The sequence below is a fragment of the Chenopodium album genome, chromosome 19 (assembly GCF_948465745.1).
Source record: "Chenopodium album chromosome 19, dcCheAlbu1.1, whole genome shotgun sequence".
In the NCBI taxonomy this organism is placed as follows: Eukaryota; Viridiplantae; Streptophyta; class Magnoliopsida; order Caryophyllales; family Amaranthaceae; genus Chenopodium; species Chenopodium album.
The window spans coordinates 6,443,857-6,467,320 of record NC_137852.1 but is presented as its reverse complement, the minus strand read 5'-3'; the positions used below and the strand labels follow the sequence as shown (position 1 = coordinate 6,467,320).

At 36.7% G+C, this 23,464-nt stretch overlaps 2 protein-coding genes and 1 pseudogene across 3 annotated transcripts; 2 read left to right on the top strand and 1 right to left on the bottom strand.

The window, feature by feature from the left end:
• The first annotated feature begins 454 nt into the window (after nt 1–454).
• On the top strand, nt 455–4,537 carry LOC145594708 (peptidyl-prolyl cis-trans isomerase FKBP42-like; annotated as a pseudogene). Its single transcript, XR_014102861.1, has 8 exons — nt 455–596; nt 1,320–1,404; nt 1,569–1,756; nt 2,167–2,256; nt 3,066–3,250; nt 3,361–3,491; nt 3,605–3,757; nt 4,031–4,537. The product of XR_014102861.1 is annotated as a peptidyl-prolyl cis-trans isomerase FKBP42-like (transcript).
• A 1,623-nt stretch (nt 4,538–6,160) lies between these two features.
• On the bottom strand, nt 6,161–13,166 carry LOC145594489 (DNA topoisomerase 2-like). The gene is made up of 19 exons (XM_081650793.1): nt 12,539–13,166; nt 11,456–11,760; nt 11,288–11,366; nt 10,930–11,200; nt 10,635–10,837; nt 10,329–10,547; nt 10,101–10,214; nt 9,881–10,000; nt 9,622–9,786; nt 9,203–9,544; nt 8,955–9,088; nt 8,484–8,871; nt 8,215–8,401; nt 8,088–8,137; nt 7,565–7,999; nt 7,332–7,476; nt 7,177–7,241; nt 6,984–7,089; nt 6,161–6,900 (listed from the first exon to the last, which is right to left on the bottom strand). The coding sequence occupies exons 1-19, from the start codon at nt 13,115–13,117 to the stop codon at nt 6,362–6,364; spliced, it is 4,446 nt and encodes a 1,481-aa protein (XP_081506919.1). The 5' UTR covers nt 13,118–13,166; the 3' UTR covers nt 6,161–6,361.
• A 7,363-nt stretch (nt 13,167–20,529) lies between these two features.
• LOC145595519 (protein TEEBE-like) lies at nt 20,530–22,866 on the top strand. The gene is made up of 3 exons (XM_081651938.1): nt 20,530–20,690; nt 21,141–21,632; nt 22,068–22,866. Exons 1-3 carry the CDS (start codon nt 20,597–20,599, stop codon nt 22,586–22,588), a joined length of 1,107 nt encoding a protein of 368 aa, XP_081508064.1. The 5' UTR covers nt 20,530–20,596; the 3' UTR covers nt 22,589–22,866.
• Nucleotides 22,867–23,464: the final 598 nt, after the last annotated feature.

Sequence of the window (23,464 nt, the reverse complement as noted above, 5' to 3'; positions counted from 1 at the left end):
CATGTGTGATGTGTCAATTATATTGGTCATTTTTTTTTTTTTTTTCAATCTTTTTTAGCCTTTCTTTAAATTTATTTATAACCGTAATACACAAATAATGCGTAATAATAAGGGCTGCAAAGCTGCATATACTCATATAATACTTCCAAATATGCAGTAGTACATTAGTACGAGTATTAATTTGGAGTTTATGAAAAATAATTCATAATTTGAAATTAACAATATCTTAGCTACTTTTTATTAAAGCTTTTATCTACCTTGCTTAGGGTGTTAAACCATTTATTATGTGTGTGTGTGTGTTTTTTTTTTTTTTTAAATTTGTTTAACAATATTTTGTGTTTAGCCATTAGACATGATTTGGGTCACACACTAATTATACTCCGTAACTAAATTAAAGTACTTTACCAAAGAGAGAGAGAGAGAAAAAAAAAAAAAAAAAAAAAAAAAAAAAAAAAAGATGTAACTATGTAAGTGGTACTCCGTACAAAATAGAATTTTGCAAATAATCCCAAAAATTAAAATTTCCCATCAAATTTGCAAATCAATCTTCTTCGATCTTGGAAAAGGGACTCTTTTCTGCCCTTTCTCCTTTCTGGGTATGTTTCTCAAGTACTATAGTTTACTAATTTCGTTAGTTGCATCTTATACTACTGTTGTTACTAATTTCTATTACAGAATTTGTGTCAAAATCTATTCTTTATTACTTTGATTTTTTGCTGTAATTGAGCTGGGTTGTAACAGTACATAGCTTACTTGATTAGCTTCTGAAAATTAGGAAGTTGGGCATTAATTAATTTTCCAATTACAGTAACTTCAGATGTGTATGTCTTTATGTTGCCCTTCTACTTGTCTAATTTATGTGTATATGAAATGGGTTTGCAAATACAATTCTGATTGACTCAAGAAGAATTCTGCTGTAACTGAACTTAATTGACCTTTTGTTCTCATTGTTTCTTAATTTGTCCCATTTTTTTTGTAACTTTGTTGTAAAACTTTTTTATTTTTACTGTAATTGAGCTTGGTGTAGCAAAAAATTGACTTGGTTGGTTTGAGAAAGTTATGATCTTGGGTATTATTTGATTCGCATTCGCCGAATTCAGATGCATATGTATCTGTTAAGTGCTCTATGTCCATCTACATGGAAATGGGTTTGCTATGTAAACACATTATTGATGACATGTTGCAAACATACAATGAAATGGGTTTGTAAAGTCTATAAGATTATAATATTTCAGTTCATTATCCAATTTGATCAAGGGTATTATTTGAGTCATAAGGCAAACTGCAACATTCTAACTTGAGCCTGGTCTTGTGAACAGGAAGGTAGTTTATAAGAACCTACTGTGGACTGTGGTTAAGTAAGAGAAATGGAGGATGTTGTGAAGCAACAGAATCCATCACTAGGTAAAGAACATCCCTTTTAGCCAATTTGTGATATTTCATTATATGAATCATCGATCCCTAAAGTCGAAATTGAGTTTCTTATTATCATCCAACCAAATACAGCAAATCACATACTCTTATATCCCTTTTAACCAAAAATCTCACATTGCTATATTCCTTTGAAGGTGAAGATGGAGAGAGTGATAGTGATATAGTAACTGAACAGGCTACCTTTGTCCATGGAGCACCCCATCAGGATGATAATGGCCCCCCTAAGTAGATGCTGAAGTTGAGGTTCTTCATGAGAAAGTTACCAAGCAAATAATCAAAGAAGGTCACGGTGTAAAACCATCCAAATATTCCACATGCTTTGGTAAGTATAATTGGCCTCCATCTTAGTCTCTTAGATGTTCCCCACTGAAAATTCAAATTGTTGCGATTTTGTACACTTGGTTACTATTGACTACAAAAAAAAAATTCCTTTTCTTTCACTGCCTTGTCACTATGTGTGTCATATAACTAATTGAAATTTCACCAAAATTGGCTGATATTGCAAAATTGCAATAACATACAAATACATTGTTCTAATCTAGTCAAGTTCATTAATTTTGTTTGGCACATTTGCTCTAAGTTGTGATTTTATATATCACTATTATTTTCTGGATGGCTAGACTTGCACATTTTAAAAGCAAATTAAGTTGTGTGTTTGTTTAGTAATGAGCTTGAGAAGAGTCTACATCTGTTTCTTGTTTCAAAATGACTGTTTGTCTTCCCTTTTAATAGTGCATTACAGGGCATGGACTGGGAGCACACAACACAAGTTTGAAGACACATGGCAGGAGCAACGGCCAACAGAGCTAATTCTAGGAAAAGGTAATGCTCAAAATCTGCTTTATATTGTGGTAAGCTTGGTGCCTGATATGCTTGATGCTGATTTTGCCAACTGTGATTCCTTTGGTTTTCTGAGATTAATTTCCATTACACAGATTGAATTACACAATGTCACTATTAATCTAGTTGACAGGCCCATTTTATGTATGTACATATTTTTTATGCAGCTGGGTATATACATTTCTATATCAGCTATTCAGCATATATAGTATCTTTAGTTTATTGCAATCGAATGCAAATCGATTTAATTATGATGAAATACCTTGCTGGGGGTTTATTAAATCAATCTAGGTTACTTTAGGGCACCTAGGTAAGTGGCACCGGCTTAATGACTCAAGGGACCTGACTGTCTATCTCTACTAGCTTGTATAGTTGCCTGACTAATCTTTTAGTGTGCTATGCGTTCTAAATTTAATCATCAAGTGGTGATAATTCCTCCCGTCCCAGCTCACACCTATGCCTAGAAGTACAGATATAGCAGTGGCTCTTCACTACCCTCATCCTGAGTGCATGCATGCCCTTTTGCATGAATTCTGGCTTCTAAATTGATCAAGTTTCAGTGCCTCATAGTTTGTTATCATAAAAATTGCTGAAGGATTGTTATGTGATGTAGACTTTTCTTTTGGGTCATTTTCATCCTCTTCACTGAAAAAATTGAGCTTTTGATGTGTTTTCTGAATTCATTCTAGGTTCAAGTTCTGTGTTCATACCTCTTTCATCAAGTTGGCATTGTTGATAATCTCTTGGACAGCTTACTTTGAGACTAAGTTGAATTTTATTTTTATTGACAGAGAAGAAAGAGATGGAAGGTTTAGGAATTGGTATATCAAACATGAAGTCTGGAGAACGTGCCTTGTTACATGTTGGTTGGGAGCTAGGCTATGGAAAAGAAGGAAGCTTCTCCTTTCCAAATGTTCCGCCCATGGCCAACATTATATATGAAGTTGAACTCATTGGATTTGATGAAACCAAATAAGTATGTAATCAATCACCTAAATTATATAATGAGCTGCATATTGTTAGATCCAAAGCTGGTTGAAAAGATCTACATTTTCACTATTGAATTAGAATGCATCTGGGATATAGGGTAAACCACGTAGTGACATACTGACATGACAGTTGAGGAACGGATTGGTGCTGCAGACTGATGAAGAATGGACGGAAATGCTTTATTTAAGGAGGGGAAACTGGAGGAAGCTATGCAACAGTATGAAATGGTTATTCATTTTTCTAATTTTCACTATTACCATTTTATTGTTATGGATTTCTACTGATCTTCATGTTAGGCATCAATCATTCAATCAGTTTCTGCTATGTCTTGATGCCTCAGGCAATAGCATATATGGGAGATGATTTCATGTTCCAGCTTTTTGGAAAGTACCGTGATATGGCTATGGCTGTCAAGAATCCTTGTCATCTCAACATGGCAGCATGTTACATTAACCTCAAGCATTATGATGATGCCATAGTGCAATGCAGCATTGTGAGTACCTTGTCTCATCAAAGAATGTGAATCTAGCTTGTCTTTTTCTTAAAACGATGGCATAGTTAGGCCCTGTGCTAAAACAACAAAAAAAATGTTGTAGTTCTCGTTCTGTTGACATCAAACACAGAAAACATATTAGAATTTTGTACACCTGGTCCATAAAATAGTCTTTTTTGTAATCGGATGGACAAGGCTGCTAAATGCTAACATTTTTTCCTTCGTAATTTAGGTCTGATGATACTGAATACTTACTGGTTGATTTGGTGTTAGGTCCTCGCTGAGGATGAAAATAATGTCAAAGCACTGTACAGACGAGGAAAAGCAAGAGCAGAACTAGGGCAAACAGAAGCAGCTAGAGAAGACTTGCTCAAAGCTCGTAAATATGCTCCTGATGACAAAGCAATTGCCAGAGAACTGCGGGTTCTTGCTGAACATGAAAAATCTGTTTATCGGAAGCAGAAAGAGATGTACAAAGGAATGCTGGGACCAAGACCTGAACCCAAGCCCCAGCAAACTAGTTGGCTAGCTCTCTTTTGGCAGTGGCTGATCTCTTTCTTCTATAAAATTTTCAAGCAGAAAACACAAAAATCTGACTAATTATTTATCCTATATAGTGCCTGAAGTTGTGACTAGCTAGAGTTAAATAAAAATCAAACTGATGCATATACTATATAACTGTATTTTACCACAAAAATGCTTTTTGTTTAATTTGAAGTACTGTATTATAAGAATCTTAATTGTTTATTTAATAATAAAATCCAGGGATAGTCAATTAATAAACCATAATGTATTGTCCTAATTCCTGAAGCTCATATCATGTTAAATTGTTAATAGGACAGGACTACTGTTAGATTACTACATGGACTCATCTAATATTTGTACTAAAGGTGATGAATGATTCACTTCCATCAGATTACAACATTACTACAGAGTAATTTTCGATACAATGAGTAATTTGATTTCAGTTTTGGGTCGTGTTGGGGTTAATTTCTATTGTATATCATGATAAATTGATAAACCAAACAATATTTGTCAAAAAAAAACTTCAGGTTAAACTCGGGTTGATTCAATTCAAGTAAACACAATTTATGTAAATTTCGGAACAATTTGGATTTGGGTTAGGAACTTTGGATCATGTAATCAGGTTAATTTCAGTTTTGCCAAGTTTAGTGGATACTTTTGCCCTTGTGCAAGCCTGCAGTTCATTACCAACATTTGATCACAATGAGTTTGATCCCGTTTTAGGCATCAAGCAACCTTGTAAGATGTAAAATCACATAAACAGACATTATTAATACATTTGAATTGTTGATGTATCAACCGCAAATTATATTCTATCCTTTACCAAATTGACTTCAGGGTGAACAGGGAAAGTGTGCACCATATATCTATAAGCTCCTTGTTAATGATGACAATCGCGATTAAACTTAAACTAATGGCAGTTTACAAGATGTGTACACTATTATTACAAATCATATAACTAATCACACAATAAAACAACAAAGAATCAAACTTCTGCTTTATTACCAAGGGTGATTAAGCATGGACATCCAGGCACAATATGCACAAACAATCTTCTGAGATATATACACATAAACACCAAAAGAGAAACTCATCAATAGCACATCTTTCAAGTCCCCCTTTTGTTTTGGACTTAAAGTCTCCTTCAATCGCTTACCCAACTTGGACACTCCACTTATAACTTGGAGGGTCATCAATGGCTTCTCTCCCCTCTCTTTCTTCGCGCTCGAATCTTCCTCTCCTGCAGGCTTGCTACTTTGGCAAGAGAAGGAGATCAAAGTTTTGGGGATGCTTATCATTTTATGCTCTTTGATTTCTTGGTTTTTGCCAAAGAGGCAGTAGCTCATGGAAATTGCAGCCATTTAGTAGTATTAAAACTTTTTTTAATAGAATTTTGTAGCTCAACTGTTTTTAAGTTTTTGTAGTTTTCTTCAATTTGAGAAGACTGATAGTAGTCACCTTCAAACAAAGGAGAAAAATATCTTATATGAGCACCACATAAATATATGGATAAGGAAGTAAAAGTTTGGCCCCATAAAAAAATGGGTCAAAAAAATAAAAATTTGTAAGCATGTTACAAATTCTAACCTTCAGGAAAGTAGCTAATTCCCTAGGGCAATAAACATTTTTACTACATCCGTTTCAAATTATTTACAATGGTTGTGTGAGTAGAAAATATCTAATTTATCATTGCAAATAATTTGAAACAGAAGTTATAGTAATTGAGCTAAAAAAAACACTAATAAATTGTACATAAAAACACACTTACAAAATGGATCAAACGAGTTCGGGTTAATTTGCTTCATGCCGAAATTGCTAATTGAGCTAAAAAAAACACTAATAAATTGTACATAAAAACACACTTACAAAATGGATCAAACGAGTTCGGGTTAATTTGCTTCATGCCGAAATTGCCATCTTTCAATATGTACAACTGTGTATTCTTGCATACAACAAGTTGTACAACAGCTTTTAGGTCCAACTAATGTATTTGTTCACCATAACAGCATTTGTTTGACAAGCTAAAGTTAAATTTGCATACAATTAGAATACTACCATATTTTTCAGTGGATGTATTGCCTATTCAGATTCAGAATCATCATCGTCCTCTGCATCAGAAATATTGTCAGACGCAGCGTGCTTAGAGTCATCACTGTCAGAGTCGCTCAGAACATATGTCATCTGCTTCCTGTTTGCTCGCTGTGGTCTAGGCCTTGCCGGCATGGCTTCATCAATACTATCCAAAGAAAAAACTGAGATGTCATCACTCTCTTTACTACTGCCTGATTCTCCTCCGTTCAAAACTGACCCACTCTTTTTGTTGAAGGGAGAAGGCCTCATCCTCCTGACCTTCTGCTCAGGAGATGCATCGGTTGTATCTGAAGCCTTGAAGGTATCAGTTATCAACTTTTGCCCTGCTTGAGATTTCTTACTGACAGGCCCCCTCTTCTTTGTAACAGCGGCTTGCTTGGGTTCCTTGCGGTTAGCAGGTCTACCCCTTCCTTTCTGTGCAGGTTTTGTAATTTCAAGGTCAACGTCATCATCGTTGTCTGATATTTCTTCAACTGCAGCAAATTGCTTCTTGGCATCAGCCTTTTTTGGGGCATCAGTTTCCATTTCTGATCAAAACAAGAAAACTAATTACTACTAACAACAGATGAATGCATTTAGTAACATTCGGAAGTGTAAAATGAGAAGTTACCAGCAGATTTTTCTGGAGAAGAATCCAAGCGAGAGGCAGCAAGCCGTTGGCTTAGAGAAGGAATGTCTTCCTCTTCTTCCTCAGCTACAACAGTTGGCTTGGGTTGCTAAAAACATAGCTAAGTTAGCTTCTTACAAACCCAAGTTGTAAGGTGTGAGTCTTATGTAATATAAGTAAATAGAGATACACCTACCTTCTTAGCTGGAGCCTTCTTAGCTGGAGCCTTGCCTTTTCCCTTTCCTTGCCCTGGCTGATATTCTAAGTAACAAGAAAGGTGGTCAAGAAAGGAACAAAAAAATTTGCTGCAGTTGATAATTTTAATTGGAAAACATTAGTAGATGATTCAACCTGAATCTAAATTGGAGTCACTGACAGTTTTGGCTTTGCTCACATTCCTGTTTTGCTTACGTGCCTTGTTGTTCGCTTTTTGGGCAGAAGCTTTCACTTTTTCCAGGGCATTTTTGGCCTCCTCCTCTTCTCTTCTTTCCTTCTCCTGCAAAAAATAAACAAATAATATTACAACTGTTTAGTCATTGACTGTAACACTATATTTACAGTAAAATTCAATGGCTAACACTTACAAGCAGAGCTTTCTCAAGAGCATCAAGATCCCTTGACCACAAAGACCTTTCAGTTTCCTTGTTCAACAGTTCAATTTTCTCTTTGACTTTTTCCTTATTGTCACAAAGCTCCTGTACTTTCTCATAAGTCAAGTTTCCTATTGTCAGGGACAGCAGATAATCATAATCGCTCAAATGGTCAGCAGTAGAAGTAGTATTCTCAGCGCTGACTTCCTGATCCTCTGTCTCATCGTTATTATCAGTGGCACCTACAACAGCTGACTCAACAGATTTTTTCTTGGGGATAGGATCAAACCCTTTCTGCCGCAATTCATTGACCAATTCCGCCTTCTTCCTCTTGCACACCACAATATCATCTTCTACTACTGCCAAGATAAACCTAACTTGGTTTGATATCTTCAACAACTCAGCATGATATACCTCCAAGATTTGTTCCTGCCATGGTTTTCATTGAACTAATATGAGTTGCATAGTTGAGAAAAGTATGTGAATCAGTTCATGTGTTTCATGCTTTAAAACTTACCTTTCTTTTAGTATAATGTACAAACCTCATCGGATAGAACTTCTCAAGAACTGCACAAGAAAAATCATTACAAATGAGTAACCACTTAAAACCGAATGCACCCCTCATGAAAAGTTTAAAGACGTACTCTGTTCAGGGGATTCATATTTAACGATCTTATTTTCCTCATCAAAGAGGTGCATGTTATTAGTGCTGAGGGTACTTGTGAGCTTAAACTTCTTCAACAAGCCCTCCTCCATGGCAAGATTATAATTCTTCCTTGTTAATAAAACCTCAAATTCTACAGTGTCATTAGTACTGCGGTCCACAAAGTCCTGCAGGCAACAATAAAACAAAATTAGTTTAAACCAATCTCTTTGTGAGCCACTTAGGTAAGTAAAATGAACATTAAATCACCTTGATAAATGGCTCCTTGCCCTTCTCCACTTCCTTGGCAAGGGACGACAAAAATTCCTTATAATCTTGGGTCCATTTACGAATCGGCAGCTCAGTGATTATAAGAGTAACGTCATCTTTACTGGAATCATCTATGCTGCTTTCATCAGCTAACTCAATAATTCCAGTAACAGTGTAGGTGATTCCAGTGTCTTTCCTTGCAGTTTTTTGGATAGTTCCTTTAAAATTATTGTACCAAGGATCCATAGGCACCAAAGGCTCATCGTTTAGCAAACGCCTGATGTTTGCAATGATGTCTCTGGGATTATAATTGGGTATAAATGTACTCCAACCCGTTCCAATACCTTCAGATCCATTGACAAGAACTGTTGGTATTATTGGCATGTACCTGAAACACAAGGTCAAATTAGCTTCATCTAAACCACGTCAACTCTCGAGTCATCACCTTTCCACACTAGAAGGATAACTCACCATTGAGGTTCAATGGTCAAGCCATCATCTTTTAAGTAGTTGAGTAACATATCATCATCCTTGGGAAACAGGAATCTTGTGATTTCAGTAAGCTTTGTGTGTATATACCTGGGGCTGGCAGCATCTTTTCCACCCTGTGAAATAGCAATATAAAAAGAAGGGGGGGTCAGTATGACAACTGAACTCATCATAATCTGATTAATTCAAAGAAATCAATAATACAAAACTTTCTTCTAAGTCAAACATACCATGTTACGCGTTCCAAACTGTCCATGGGGCATTAAAAGATTGATGTTATTGGATCCAACGAAATTCTGTGCCATGCCAACAATTGTGCTTTGTATACTCGCCTCACCGTGATGATAAGATGATTTCTCAGATACATAACCACTGAACTGAGCAACTTTTGCCTCATTGATCAAGTTTCTCTTAAAAGCAGCAAAAAGGACTTTCCTCTGTGTTGGCTTCAACCCATCAACCATAGATGGAATGGATCTTTGAAGGTCTGCTCTGGAAAACAGTTTCAGTTCCTTATGGACAAAATCACTGTACTTAACCATTTCCTCGTTATGATCAAGGAAATTTCCAACCTGCACCACAACAAATATCAGAAACTACAGCCAGCCCCTTTAAAAAGGTACTCAACAAATTTTGAATAAGGTCAGACCTCGTCTTCCCGAAGCCAATCCTTCCTGGCTTCAATCTTCTTCTTACTAAAGGCCAGCTCAATCGCATTGCCATCATTGTCATTTTCCCAGCAGAAAATCTTTCTGTGCCTCTCAAGATTTGAAAAGTACTCCTTTCCTTCATTTGCATCACTTGTTCCCAACCCCTGTTTCATTAACCCATAAATTAAGAAACTCACAAGCCACTCTACCAAATTCAAATAAATATAAGTTGTGGGTTGGTCTGTACAAGCAGCACACCTTATAGTACTTAATGGTCCAACTTTTCAAATTACTTCCCATGCTTCTGATCCATTCTTCATACTCAGGCATGTTATAGAAAGCTATAACCTGTTTTTTAACCCCTACTCCTTTAGTTGCCTGCATTGCAAAAGGTAAAGCTATTAGTGTTCCACATTTAAATGAACTGCATAGCACATAGGGATATAAAGAAAAGAATAGATATACAAATGTTGCAGACCTTCACTATAGGGGTAATAAACGCGAGCATGAATGAAGGATTCCTCAGCAATGGAGGCCAGAATGTATGAATAAAGTTAATAACAAGCCCCTTGATGTGGGAACCATCATGATCCTGCGAGAAAAACAATAAAAACTTGATGCACTGATTGTTGACTTAATTGCAAATCCTGGCAGAATGAAACACAAATAATTAAAATTGTATTGAGATATCAAAAATATTTCCAACCTGATCAGCCATGATCATTAGATGTCCATATCGCAATGACTTGATACTGTTTTCCTTGTCATACTTTTCTCCCTGCTTGAGCCCAAGAATCTTTTTAAGATTATTAATCTCCGCATTTTCTGTGATCTGCTTAGCACTTGCTTCCCTTACATTTAGCAACTTTCCTCGCAGAGGAAACACACCATAATATTCTCGGCCAACAACAGAGAGCCCAGACATCTATGTGAAGTTGTTTCAATCGCAAAGCAATTAGAATACCACCAATAAAAACACAAGTGAAAATCTAATTCAAGCTAAATGACTTACAGCAAGTGCTTTTGCTGAGTCTCCTTCTGTGAGAATCAAAGTGCATTTATGAGAATCTCTACCTCCGGCCTCGTTGGCATCTTCTAGTTTAGGGACATCAAGTAACCTTTTAGTCTTGGACCCATCAGTTTTCTTTAGTTCCTTGGACTGCTTGAGATCAGCCCATTCAAGGAGGTTATCCACCACACCAGAAGTTTCCACCACTGAAAACAAGTTTTGGAGCAAAATATCAACATCAGAAAATAAGGCCTTGTTCAGAGAAGAAATATAGTGATCAATTCACAAGGCTACAAACCTTTCTTCAAGAACTTTTCTGACAATTCACAAGTAGTACCAAAACTGTTTGTGCGAGTTGTTAGGGTTTCCTTTGTCTGAGAATCAAATGCAGGATTGTCAATAAGAGCATTGACAAACACCCACAAATGGTTCTTCACAATATGTGGCTTGAGGTTTGCACCTTTCTTCTTCTTCTTAACAGCATCAATCACACATTTAGTTATCTGGGCAGTTATGTAATCGACATGAGTCCCACCTTTGATCGTGTTTATGTTGTTGACAAAGCTGACCTGGTTAACAAAATGCATAGGTTAGCCAGCTGTGTACTTAAACTAAGAAAGGCATTAACTTCAATGGTCATAGAATTTGTTTGTTACCTGTTGAAATTGCCCGTCACTGCGACTGACAGAGATCTGCCACCTTGGATTCATATCTTCTTTAGTGTTATTGTCAATCCTGTTAACTAAAACAAGTCAGCTCCAAAGAAGATAACTCCCACCTTCAACAACTAGAGCAAATCAATTACAAGGCAAGTTTTTATGCACCTGGGTAGTTCAACTCCTCTGGCATTGTTAGCAGAGTTGAGATACAGCTGAGCATAATCGTGAAACGTCTTCACCTCGACCTCATTTCCATTCAAAAACACTCTTACTTTCTTTCCGGGACACGCCGCCAGGCATCCCGCCAAGTCCACAACTCTTTTCTTCATCAAGGCCACCACATCATCTTCTAGATGGGTCATCTGGAACTTTGACAAGTCTGGCCTAAATGTCACTTTTGTCCAATTCTCAGTAGCCTTGCACTTCTGAATCACAGGAACTCCCTTTTCAGACATGTTGTTGCCAAACACCTTCACATCAACAAAACAAGTTGAAATTTAGTTTATAATGCAAAATCTTGCACCATATTTCTTAACAAAATCAAATTAGTCATATTATCAACATTATAGCAAATATCTAATGTCTCCTCTTCTACTCAATTCATATTATCACTTTTAACTAAACGAGGCGACTAATTACCACCAGAATCACACGAATGCTGGTATTTAAATGCAAAAACATTGTGTCACTAAAGTATAAGTTTGACTACTGATCAAGGTTGCTACAAGTAAACAATTACCCTAGAGCGCACAATAAATCCGTAGTAATCCAAGTATCGTAAATTCGTAAACCGAATTAGATACATAGATAATGAATCATGCCCCTACTGTGCAGTAATCCTACTTTATCATGCCTAAAATTAAAACATTATGGAGAAGACAGAAGTATAAAGTCATATATTCAAAAACATAATGTAATGAAGTTGGCTCACTTTTCTATTGCATAACAAATTAACATCAATTAGAACACAAAAACGATTAACCTGAATAATAAACAATTGACCTAATTAGAATTATGTAATTATTCAAATTAGATCTATCAAAAACAACAAGTAACCTAATTATTAATAATCAGTATCATGAAAACAAACAATCAACAAAAATTAGCAACCAGAAACCCTAAATTCATCAATTCAATAAACAATCAATCAAAACCCTAAAAAATCATCCAGAAATGACGCAGATTACAACAATCAAGAGCTTATTAAATCGCCCAAATAACCAAAAACGTTAGAAATTGAAATTATACCTGCTTATACTTCAATTGACGCTTTCCATCAGCAGTCTCAAGGATAAACTGAGTAGAGAAAATATTAGTAAGCTTAGCACCATAACCATTTCTACCACCAGTAGTCTTCTTCTCATTATCATTATAATTACTACTGGTCAACAAATGCCCAAAAATCAATTCAGGAACATAAACACCTTCTTCTTTATGCATTTCAATCGGAATCCCATCTCCAGTATTATAAACACTGATCAAATTCTCCTCCTGTTCAATCACAACTTCAACTCGATCCATCTTCGGATCTCTCTGCTTGTTATCAGCAGCATTAACAAGGATTTCGTCGAAGATCTTGTAGAGCCCAGGAACATAGCTGACATTTTTGTAGACCATTTGACCATCTGGGTCGTAAACCCAGAGAGATTGTTCGTGTTTTTCGATGGATCCGACGTAAGTGTCGGGTCGAAGGAGGATGTGTTCGAGCTGGGTTTTTTTCTGGTACATTTCTTCGATGGTTTTTCCGGTGGTCGGAGGGTGGTCAGAATCCATGGGTTGGATGTTGACGGTGGTGCTGGTTTGAAGGGGTTGCTTTTTCGGAGGCATTTTTTTTGAATTGAGGAGAGAGAAAGACACAGAGATGGTGTCTGAGAAATGGGGGTGGAATGAAAGAGGCGGAAGAAAGAGGAAAAGGGGTATTTGAAGAAGAAAGAGGGGTAACGGTCGAGAGAATTTGAAAGAGGATTTGAAATTTGAAATGTGGGCGGGATTTTGGAAAGTTTGTTTGAATTCAGCTGACAATTACGCTGACACGCATTTTTATACACTCACGCTCTCTTTCTATCCAAGATTCCAAGCTTGTAAAGGAAGAAGATGAGTGAGGTGATTGGTGGAGTGTATCGTTTTGTTGTGATGAGAGTTGAAACGTGTCGTTTTAGGCTAGAGTCGTTTTATGGGTTTTGTAGTGGGTTTATGAATGGGCTTGGATGTATGAGTACTTGTGTGTTGCGTCCACTTATGCTCCTAAAATGGCCTTCTATGTAAGACACTTTTGTTTTTGAAGAGAAAAAGTTAGGATTTTTTGACATTTGTTACCACTAAAAACGCTTCTCTTCAGATTCACTACCAATTTTAAAAAAAATTGCTACCACCCTAAACAGAGTTTGTTAAAAATAACTACCACTTAACGGAATCCGTTAGGATTTCCGTTAAGTTTATTTAAAAAAAAAAAAATTAAAAAAAGAAAAGAAAAAACCCAGCCACCCACTGCCACCCCCTCCCTAAACTGCCACCCATCCCTCCCCCTCCTCCCTGCCGGCGGCCGGCGCCAAAAGAGTCGATCGGCGCCGGCGACCTCACCCCCCTCTCTATTCCTCACCCACGAGCCACCACGACACCACCCAAACCCCCAAACCCAGACCACCACCACCACCGACAACCCTATACCCAAAACCCACGAACCCAAACCTCACTACCACCACGACACCACCCTAACCCCCAAACCCAGATCACCACCACCGACAACCCTATACCCAAAACCCACAAACCTAGACCTTACCACCACCACGACACTACCTTAACCCCCAAACCCAGACCACCACCACCGACAACCCCTACCCTCGAAAACCCGCCTCAATCCCAGCCAAAAACCCCAATTGAACAACTCAAACCCTAATTCAAGGGGAGGGGGCTGGGATCGGGACTTGGATCGGGTTTTCAAGGGGAGGGGGTGGGGTTGGCTTCTTGGTTGGTCGCAATTTGGTGACGGTGTTGGTGCTGCTGAAGGGGGGATATGCCGCTGTGCGTGGTGGTGTTTTGCGGTGCTGGTGCTAATGGAGGAGGTGCAGTGCGTGGTGTTGCCTCGACGATGAAGGTGGGTGCTGCTGCAAGATTTTGCGGTGGTGACGGTGGAGGGAGGTGTTGTGTGCGGTGGTGAGACAAGGGTCGTTGTTGGTGGTAGCAGGGAGGCTGGATGGTGGGAGGGTGGCAAGAAGGTGGCTAGACGGTGGTACAGCCCTAGTGACGGAAATTATAACGGTGTAAGGCATAAGGTAGTTATTTTTAACAAACTCTGTTTAGGGTGGTAGTAAAGTAAATTTTTTTTAAAAATTGGTAGTGAATTTGAAGAGAGACGTTTTTAGTGGTAGCAAATGTCAAAAAATCCAAAAAGTTATGTATTAGGTTTGTTTTCGAATAATTAGCTTAGGGGTCGGTTGGTTCGTTAAATTGAAATTAAGATATGAAATAGTCTCATATTAAGGGTGTAGATTCTAAATGTCATACTAAGTATCTGTTCTCTTCGGCTTAATTTCAGATCAGCTAGTTTAGTAAATCAAAACAGACCCTAATTTGAAGTTTTTTTTTTTATATGTTCCATGGTTCCACTATTACTGGGATGAATTGTGAATGTAAGGTGGTGAGGTGGGAATGGGATTTCATGGAAATAGGATAGAGTTAGAAATTTAGAACAATCTTGTGTTATGAGGTTTCACAGCTAAAAGTCTAACCAAAATATAAACCGGAATGTGGGTAGCAATTTGGTAGAAGATGGTCAAATCAAATAACCCTTTTTAGGGATGTGTATCAAGAATTTAGTAAGGTGTGGGATTGTAGTAGAAGACGGTAAAATCTAATATATATATATATATATATATATATATATATATATATATATATATATAAAGGGGAGTTTTTTCCCGAGTTTTTAGAGCGCCACGTATGATTTTTATTTTTAAAAACTTTTTAGAGCGCCACATATGATAAATAATTTTAAAACGTTACAATAGGATTATGCCACATAAGATTAGTTAACGTGCCACGTAGGATTATAAATTATAGTTATATCTATTAAATAACGGTGCCTTTTTGGTGCAGCAGGCCACACCATGTGGCCTGCTGCCAAGTCAGCAAAAATAACTGACCTAGAGGTTACTATTCACGCGCATGTAGGAGTTACTGGTATTGTCAGGGTTACTGGTATTTTTCAGGTGTTACTTTTTTTTTTTTTTTTTTTTTTTTTTTTTTTTTTTTTTTTTTTTTTTTTTTTTTACCAGGAGTTACTTGTATGATTACGTATTTAGGGGTTACTTGTATTTTTTTTTTCAAGAGTTACTTGTATAGATTACTTATTCAGGGGTTACTTGTATTTTTTAGGGGTTACTTGTTTTTTTTTTTTTTTCAAGGGTTACTTTTATAGATTACTTATTTAGGGGTTACTTGTATTTTTCAGGGGTTACTTTTTTTTTTTTTTTCCTTCTTCAGGGGTTACTTGTATGGATTACTTATTCAGAGGTTACTTGAATGGGTTAATTAAAGGGTTACTTGTATGATTACTTATTCAAGGGTTACTTGTATGGGTTACTTTAGGAGTTACTTGTATGAGTTACTTATTCAAGGTTACTTGTATGAGTTACTTATTCAAGAGTTGCTTGTAGGCCCCATACCAAACCAGTAACACCCTACAAGTAACCCCCGACCAAAACCAGTAACACCCTACAAGTAACGTCTGACCAAAACCAGCAACACCGTACAAGTAACCCCTAAACAAACCAGTAACACCTACAAGTAACCCATGACCAAACTAGTAACACCGTACAAGTAACCCCTAACTAAACCAGTAACACCCTACAAGTAACACATTTTTTTTGACAAGTAACACTCTATAATCTGCTCATACTACTATTGTTGTTTATGTTGCTGATTTTTTTACGAAGAATGTTCGATCGAAGATTCCACGAAAAAAACGAGCTCAAATTTCTCCGGTTCTCATTGATTTCACTACTTCAAATGTTGTTGATGATCTTAAGCTTAATTAATCGCAATTTTCACAGCAATTTAACACCCAAATTCTACAATTTCGGGCTTTAATTGCATCAATTTGGCAAAGAGGAGAGAGAAAACGGGTTGAATAGAGATATGCTTGTTGGTGATGTGTGGTCTAATTTGAAGAAGAAACTAAGAAAAGAGGAGAGAGAAAATGGGTGGAGTAGAAATGTAGCTGGTGGTGATGTGTGGTTTGACTTGGAGAAGAAGCTAAGAAAAGAGGAGAGAGATAAAGGAAAGAGAAGACTTATGTATTTTTTAATAAAATTGTGGCTGGCCACATGGTGTGGCCAGCCACATACAAAAATTTGTGATTAAATAATGCAAGTGCCACATAAACATAATTGACCAATGAGATTTTAATGGTTACATTAATTAAATACAAAATATTATCTTATGAGATTAGGAATTTTATCTAATATTTTAAAACAAATACGAAAAAATGATATATTACGTATAACTAATAAAATACGGAGTAACAAATGTAATCACATAGATATAAAAAATATATTTTCTTAAAAATATAAACGACCCGTGCATCGCACGGGTTTCATCCAGTAATAATTAATACGGAGTATATTACATGATTAAAATGTATGGGGTATAAGGACTCAATCACTCACATAACTAGAGCATGGAGTAAAAGTGTGGAAGAAAGAGTGTGAATCTACATTACATAGGATATATAACTGGATTAAAATTTCATTTTAACTAAAAAAAACTTTATTCTGAACATTTTGGAAAAAAATTGTGGGAGATTAAAAGTGAACAGAGTGATATATAATTTTCAGGTTTATTTTCAAAATTATATAGAATATGATAGGAAATCAAAGAAAGTGAATGAATAACCTCCTTATAAAAATTTACTTTCCTTTCTTTCCACATTAGAGAAATATTGAAAGGAAAAAAAAAAATTAGAAGCTAATAAAATAGAATAATTATTTTTTATACCTTTTCACTTTTCTTCATTATATCAAACATCGAATATTAGGTATCTTTCTTTCGCTTCCCTTTTGATTCATGTAGTTACTAAAATTAAACTAAACTAAGCGTAAGTGCTTTAGTATTTCTTATTTTGTTGTTGGATAATGTCAAGTTGCAATGGATAAAGATAGGAAATCGATGAGTGGGAACGAAAATAAGAATATCATCTTTCCTTTATTCAGTAATTTATGCACACCTTTTTTTTTTTTCTAATCCCTTTCTAGTATACCACCCTTTATAGCTATAGAATTTGTGAGATACGAGAAGTTTTTATTTATCACCATTCTTGTCCAATTGGAAATCCCTTGCACAAAATATTTCTATATGATTAGATGTCCCACGTATATTAATCAAATCAAAGTTTATACTCATTTATTGTTGAGCCCATGAACAACTCACATGTGAGCATTCTTCTTGTCCCACACTAAACACTAAAGGGGGAGTGTAGTGGTTATGAAATCCCACATTGAAAGAATTCAAGAGTTACCACCACAATATAAGGCTAAGGGGCTACTCCCCTCATTGCCATATGGTTTTGAGGTGGAACCCCTTTGGTCTTGTAAAGTGGTGGACTTGCACTCTCCCATGACGGGTGCGGCCCAGGCCCGTATTTAACATTTATCACAATTGTCAATCTTTATACTTGCATTACAAATAGTACGCAAATAATAGAGTCTATAAAGTGAAATCTCAAAGGAATGAGTCCCTCCAACTCCCCTCCCCCCCCCCCCCCCCAAGGCCCCAAGTGACTGGGTTCAATTCCTCATAGCCCCTGGCCCAAACCTGTGATAGGATGATGACCCTTCCCCGTAGTTCACCGTCTTTTTTTTTTTAAAAAAAGTGATTATTCAGCCCAATGTTGTGTTCGTTATTATCTAATACTTTAATTTCAATCCATATAACTAAAGATGAAATTCCCTTTAACTTTTGCTCAATAGTCATGACAACTCGGAGCAAATTCTTATTAAGAAGAAAACATGAATAATACTCGTAGATTATTTAAAGAAGAATACCATAGCTACGAGGAAATTCTTGTTCATCAGGCTGATTTACAGCTTGTGTAAATCAGGGGTTAATTTTGTCTTTTCATGCATAATAGTAAGGGTACTCTTGTCAATGCACACATAACTTGGCAAACGTTGGGATAACGCTCGTTAACTCGTTCCCATCCTTCACGCCAGAAACCAAAACCAGAAAGTCAGAAACCCGGTTCTTCCTCCACGCCAGAAACCAAAACCCAAAAACCCAGTTCTTCCTCCACGCCACCACCGCCTATGGTAGTTCAAATGCTGCTGCGAATGAAAGGTTTTCCCTAAAGGATTGATATGGCCCTAATTTACACTCTTTTCTAGTAGGGTGTCTTTTTGATTCGCCGCGAAGCGACCATTGTTGAGGAAGAAGAGGAGGACGACGGGAAGAAGATGAGGATGTGGAAGGCCTTTGTGGGTTTGATCGGCGGAAAGAGGAGAGATGGTGGTGCCTGTGATGGGTTTCAGATGGTAGTCGATGTGATGGTGGTGGCTGTGATGGGGTTCCGATGGTAGTCGATGTGATGGTGGTGGACCAGATGGTGGCTATGGTGGTGCTCGCTGCCGGTGGAAGATGGGAGAAGATGGGTTAAAAAACAAAAAAAAAAATTGTAAAAAAAAAATGAGACTTAAATTAAAGCTAACGTCTTATGAATCTCTGTCAATTTGTCTGGCAAGTGGGGCCCACAAATGCAGCTGATTAACAAGAATTGGTTAATCAGGCTGATCAACCGGGTCGGCCTCCCATAGCTACTGCGAATTTTATTACAGAAATATCAATTACCCCCTCCGTTCTATCTTCTATTTCCACCTGTATATTTCAAATGTCACAAAAGAGTTTGACACGAATTTTAGGCACACTGCATGGGAGCCTTGGGAGGGGGTCAAATACTCAAACAAATGGATATGTATAGTTAGTAGTTAATGGGGCTAGATACCTAACTATAACATGGACTATAATTTCCAAACATAAATACACTCTAGTAGACCACGTACATGATAATTAATATGAAAACTACTTTGTGGCTAGTATCATAACTTGTCATACAAACTTACAAGTACTGTAATTAGTTTAAATAAAATAAAATTGGTTGAGACTCATGAGAGTTAACATCCACATTATAAAATTGATCTACTAATGTCGTTTTATTTATTTTATTAATTATTTTTTGTATTTATTGGAAATTATGCACAATTGCACAAATATTAAACCATGACAGTAGCCATGTTAAGAGGAAAAGAAAAAAGACAAAAAAATGCACAGAAAAGTTACGGAGTATTAGTAAACCTGTTTGAAGTTTGGCGCTAACTAACGAGCCAATCACGCTAGTTTTAACATACAATTTTGATGCTATTTGTATTAATATTGCATGTGCTTCTGCTAACAATCGGTGCTGTTTTTCAGTTTTTCTTCCTTTGCTTTGTCAATTTCCCACTTACGTAATTTCTTTCACTACTACGTCAAGTTTATGAATTCAATGACAACAAATAGAGTATAGATTTTTTCTTAAGATAAGAGTATAAAAAATATTTCCTCCGTTTCTATTTAGTTAACGCGTTTGATTTAGGTACATATATTAAGGAGAGGAGAGAGAGTGATAGGAAATGAAAAAGCAAGTGGGGTAGCTTGTAAATGCAAGGTAAAAAATTTACCCAAAAAGGAAATGTGTCAACTAAAAAGAAACTTCCTAAAAAGGAATACGTGTCAACTAAAAAGAAATGGAGGTAGTAACAGGAAGTCCTTATCAAAGAGTTGAACAAACATGATACAATTGGCTCCTACATCCGGCGTATTTTGTTGATATGAAATACTCCGTACTTCGTACTTGCAATATAGAGTACTTTGTATGATCCAAATATAAGATTCAACTATCTTTACGGAATTTGTAAAAGGTACGGAATATGATTTGTGTTATGAATGAAAAATTTAAAATCCTATACTAGTAGGAGGTTCAATATAAGTTGTTAAAAAAAAAAAAAGGTTCAATAATTCAAAGCAAAATTTAGCACTTCGAGATTTGAAACTCAAAATCACCATAATTTAAGGCAAAAAAGAGTGGGTTTGAAATTAAACAGACAAAGAGACAAAATCAACAATTTGTATCCTTTTCCCTGAGCCCATTATCCTCTACCTCTGTTACTGTAACTGGCCTTTCATTATAAAAATGAACCCATCTCCTCATTGAAACTCATACATAACATACTCTTATAAAAAGCTTAAGTTGTTCTTTCTCTCTCCTCAAAACCAAAAATGGCAGCACCAATTTTACTCTGTCTCTCTTTAGCTCTGCTACTCACAATTTGTACTGCCTTGGGAGCTACACCAACTAAAAATCACAGGGGAGGTATTACTTAAACTCTTCTCATTTTTCTCATTCATTTTTTTATGTTATGTTAATTTCACCTGATTTTATAAGCACTTGCCTGAATTCATACTGTATAAATAGTAATGCATACTGCAGCTCAGTAAAATGAAGATGAAACCCTCTTGTTTTCTTGTGTTGGGTTCAAATTTTGGTTTGTTAATAGGATATTTAGTGAAAATGTGTCAAATCTTGGTACAAATTCAGGGAATTTACTAGGAACTTCTGAAAAAAGATGGATCTTTTGCTTGACCTACTAAATACAAGTAAAAAGAACAGTTTTTTTGTACTTTTATTGCTTTCTGTAGTTTGGTACATGAACACTGAAAGGTCAGAAACAAGTACTTTTGTTTGGAACTATTGTCAAAACACTACAAGCCTTAACTTTTTCACTTACTTAACTTAAGAATTAACCCATTGCATTTTGTTTAGGGCTGATTCCAAATGGTAACTTTGAAGAGCCACCAAAACAAGTGAAGAATACCAAAATCATAGGGAAATTCTCCTTACCCAAGTGGGAAATCAATGGACTTGTGGAGTACATTCGCGGTGGGCCTCAGCCGGGAGGGATGTACTTTGCCGTCGCCCATGGAGTCCACGCTGTGAGACTCGGGAACGAGGCTTCAATCTCACAGACAGTGCCTGTGAAACCAGGGTCATTCTATGCACTGACCTTTGGGGCCTCTAGAACTTGTGCCCAAGACGAGGTCCTAAGGGTCAGTGTCCCTCCTTTTCATGGTGACTTGCCCATTCAAACGCTTTACAGTACTGATGGAGGTGATACTCATGCTTTTGGTTTTAAGGCCGTTTCTAAGGTTGCTAAGATTACTTTTCATAATCCTGGGGTGCAAGAAGATCCTACCTGTGGTCCTCTAATTGATGCTATTGCTCTCAAGGAGCTTTTGCCTGTTTACCCTACCAAAGGTATATCAGCTAATTTGTTGTTTGATTGTTGCATAATCTGCTTTGTGATTAACAATGGCTTGATTTTCCTGCATCATATTCAAATTTAATCCATGACTTTTAAATTCTTGATCAAAGAACTTTTTTTTCCCATAAGAATCAGCTAGCAAATTAAATTATTTTCTATCTGTATTTCTGAATAATGCATTATAGGATACTTTTTAGTAATGATGCATTTCCCATCAGAACTCACAGATAAATGCAGTGTGTACACCGATATACTCTGAAGCATACCATGCTTAATTTTGTGGTCCATATAGCATGTTACTAATTCACACTTAATATTGCAGACTACACAAAATCAAATTGTATTTTTCTTCTACAGTTGCTAGCCTGATCTGATCTGTCTATATTTCTACCCCAAGTTGTTAACCTATCTTGGCAATGTCCTAACAGGAAACCTCGTAAGGAATGGTGGTTTTGAAGAGGGCCCTTACAGGTTGCTCAACTCATCAAATGGGATACTCATTCCTCCCAAACAAGAAGATATCAACTCCCCACTCCCTGGATGGATTGTTGAATCCCTCAAGGCAGTTAAGTTCATTGACAAAAGGCACTTCAATGTTCCATTTGGCCGTGCAGCTATCGAGCTTGTAGCAGGAAGGGAGAGTGCCATTGCCCAGGTTATCCGCACAATTCCCAACAAGACATACAACCTCACCTTCACAATCGGAGATGCTAAGAATGGTTGCAAAGGATCAATGTTGGTGGAAGCATTTGCAGGGAAGGATACCCTAAAAGCACCCTTCCTGTCCCAGGGTCTTGGGAGGTTCCGAACAGTCAGTATGAAATTTAAGGCAATTTCGCCCAGGACTAGGGTTACTTTTTTCAGCTCCTACTATCACAGCAGGGCTGATGGGTTTGGTATACTTTGTGGTCCAATTCTTGATGAAGTTAAGGTTTTCCCTACTGCTTAGATGGTAGGAGTATATTATGTTATCTCTTCAGCCATCCTTGTATAACTTCTTGAGTCTAGTTGATACTATGCCTTTTGCTAGAGGTTTGGGATTTGTTATGCCACTTATATTTCAAAGGCATGCATTACAGACTGTAGTTTGAGCAAAGACGGTAATATACCAAAGGACAACTGTTATTTGCTTCTGCTATTATGTAGTGAACGTTACACCAATTTGTAGCAGCGAGCTAATACTATTCCCCTTAATAGTCTCTTCATGTGCACAACCTACTTTGTATTTTAGGGAAGATCCCAGAACTGCAGGATGTTCATGTAATTTGCTTATATAAGTTACACAACACTTGATGGCAAAGAAAGCTACTTCTTACTCCGTAATTCCTAAGCAAATGCCCATTGACCAGATAATTCGGTCAATCTTTGTTAAAAAAGGAATAAGGTACCATCATAAAATCCTTAAATAATTAAAACTGTGCTATTGTAATTTTCAATCTACTTATTCTAGTATTCTACTGTAAAACATCAGACAGAGACCAAAGAGTTCTGGTGCAACAACCATTATGCTCAGACAGCATCTAACAGAGGGGATAGTGCATGTCAGCTCCAATCCTTTGGGAACTAAGAAAGCCACATATATTAGTCCCTTGAATTATTCGTACCAGAATGAGATTGGTAGATAAAAACATGGGCTTTACCACACTAGTCTGTTGAATTAGTTTCTGATAAAATTTAAGTACTCTATGGTTGAAGTTAAAGTTGCGTTTTAAGTTGTTAAAGTTTAGTTTCTGATTTTTTTTTCTCCCTATACCAATGTGGCAAATCCCCCACATTTTTAGGTGAATCTGGAAATTTGATCACATTAAGAAATTCTCAGTTGATA

Bases quoted from the DNA above. Each gene is read 5' to 3' on its own strand.
- LOC145595519 (XM_081651938.1), top strand. From the start codon at position 20,597: ATGGCAGCACCAATTTTACTCTGTCTCTCTTTAGCTCTGCTACTCACA. The intron at 20,691-21,140 runs GTATTACTTAAA...CATTTTGTTTAG, and splicing joins AACTAAAAATCACAGGGGAG to GGCTGATTCCAAATGGTAAC. The intron at 21,633-22,067 runs GTATATCAGCTA...ATGTCCTAACAG, and splicing joins GCCTGTTTACCCTACCAAAG to GAAACCTCGTAAGGAATGGT.
- LOC145594489 (XM_081650793.1), bottom strand. From the start codon at position 13,117: ATGCCTCCGAAAAAGCAACCCCTTCAAACCAGCACCACCGTCAACATC. The intron at 8,402-8,483 runs GTGATTTAATGT...TGTTGCCTGCAG, and splicing joins GCAAGGAGCCATTTATCAAG to GACTTTGTGGACCGCAGTAC. The intron at 7,242-7,331 runs GTTGAATCATCT...CTTGTTACTTAG, and splicing joins TGACTCCAATTTAGATTCAG to AATATCAGCCAGGGCAAGGA.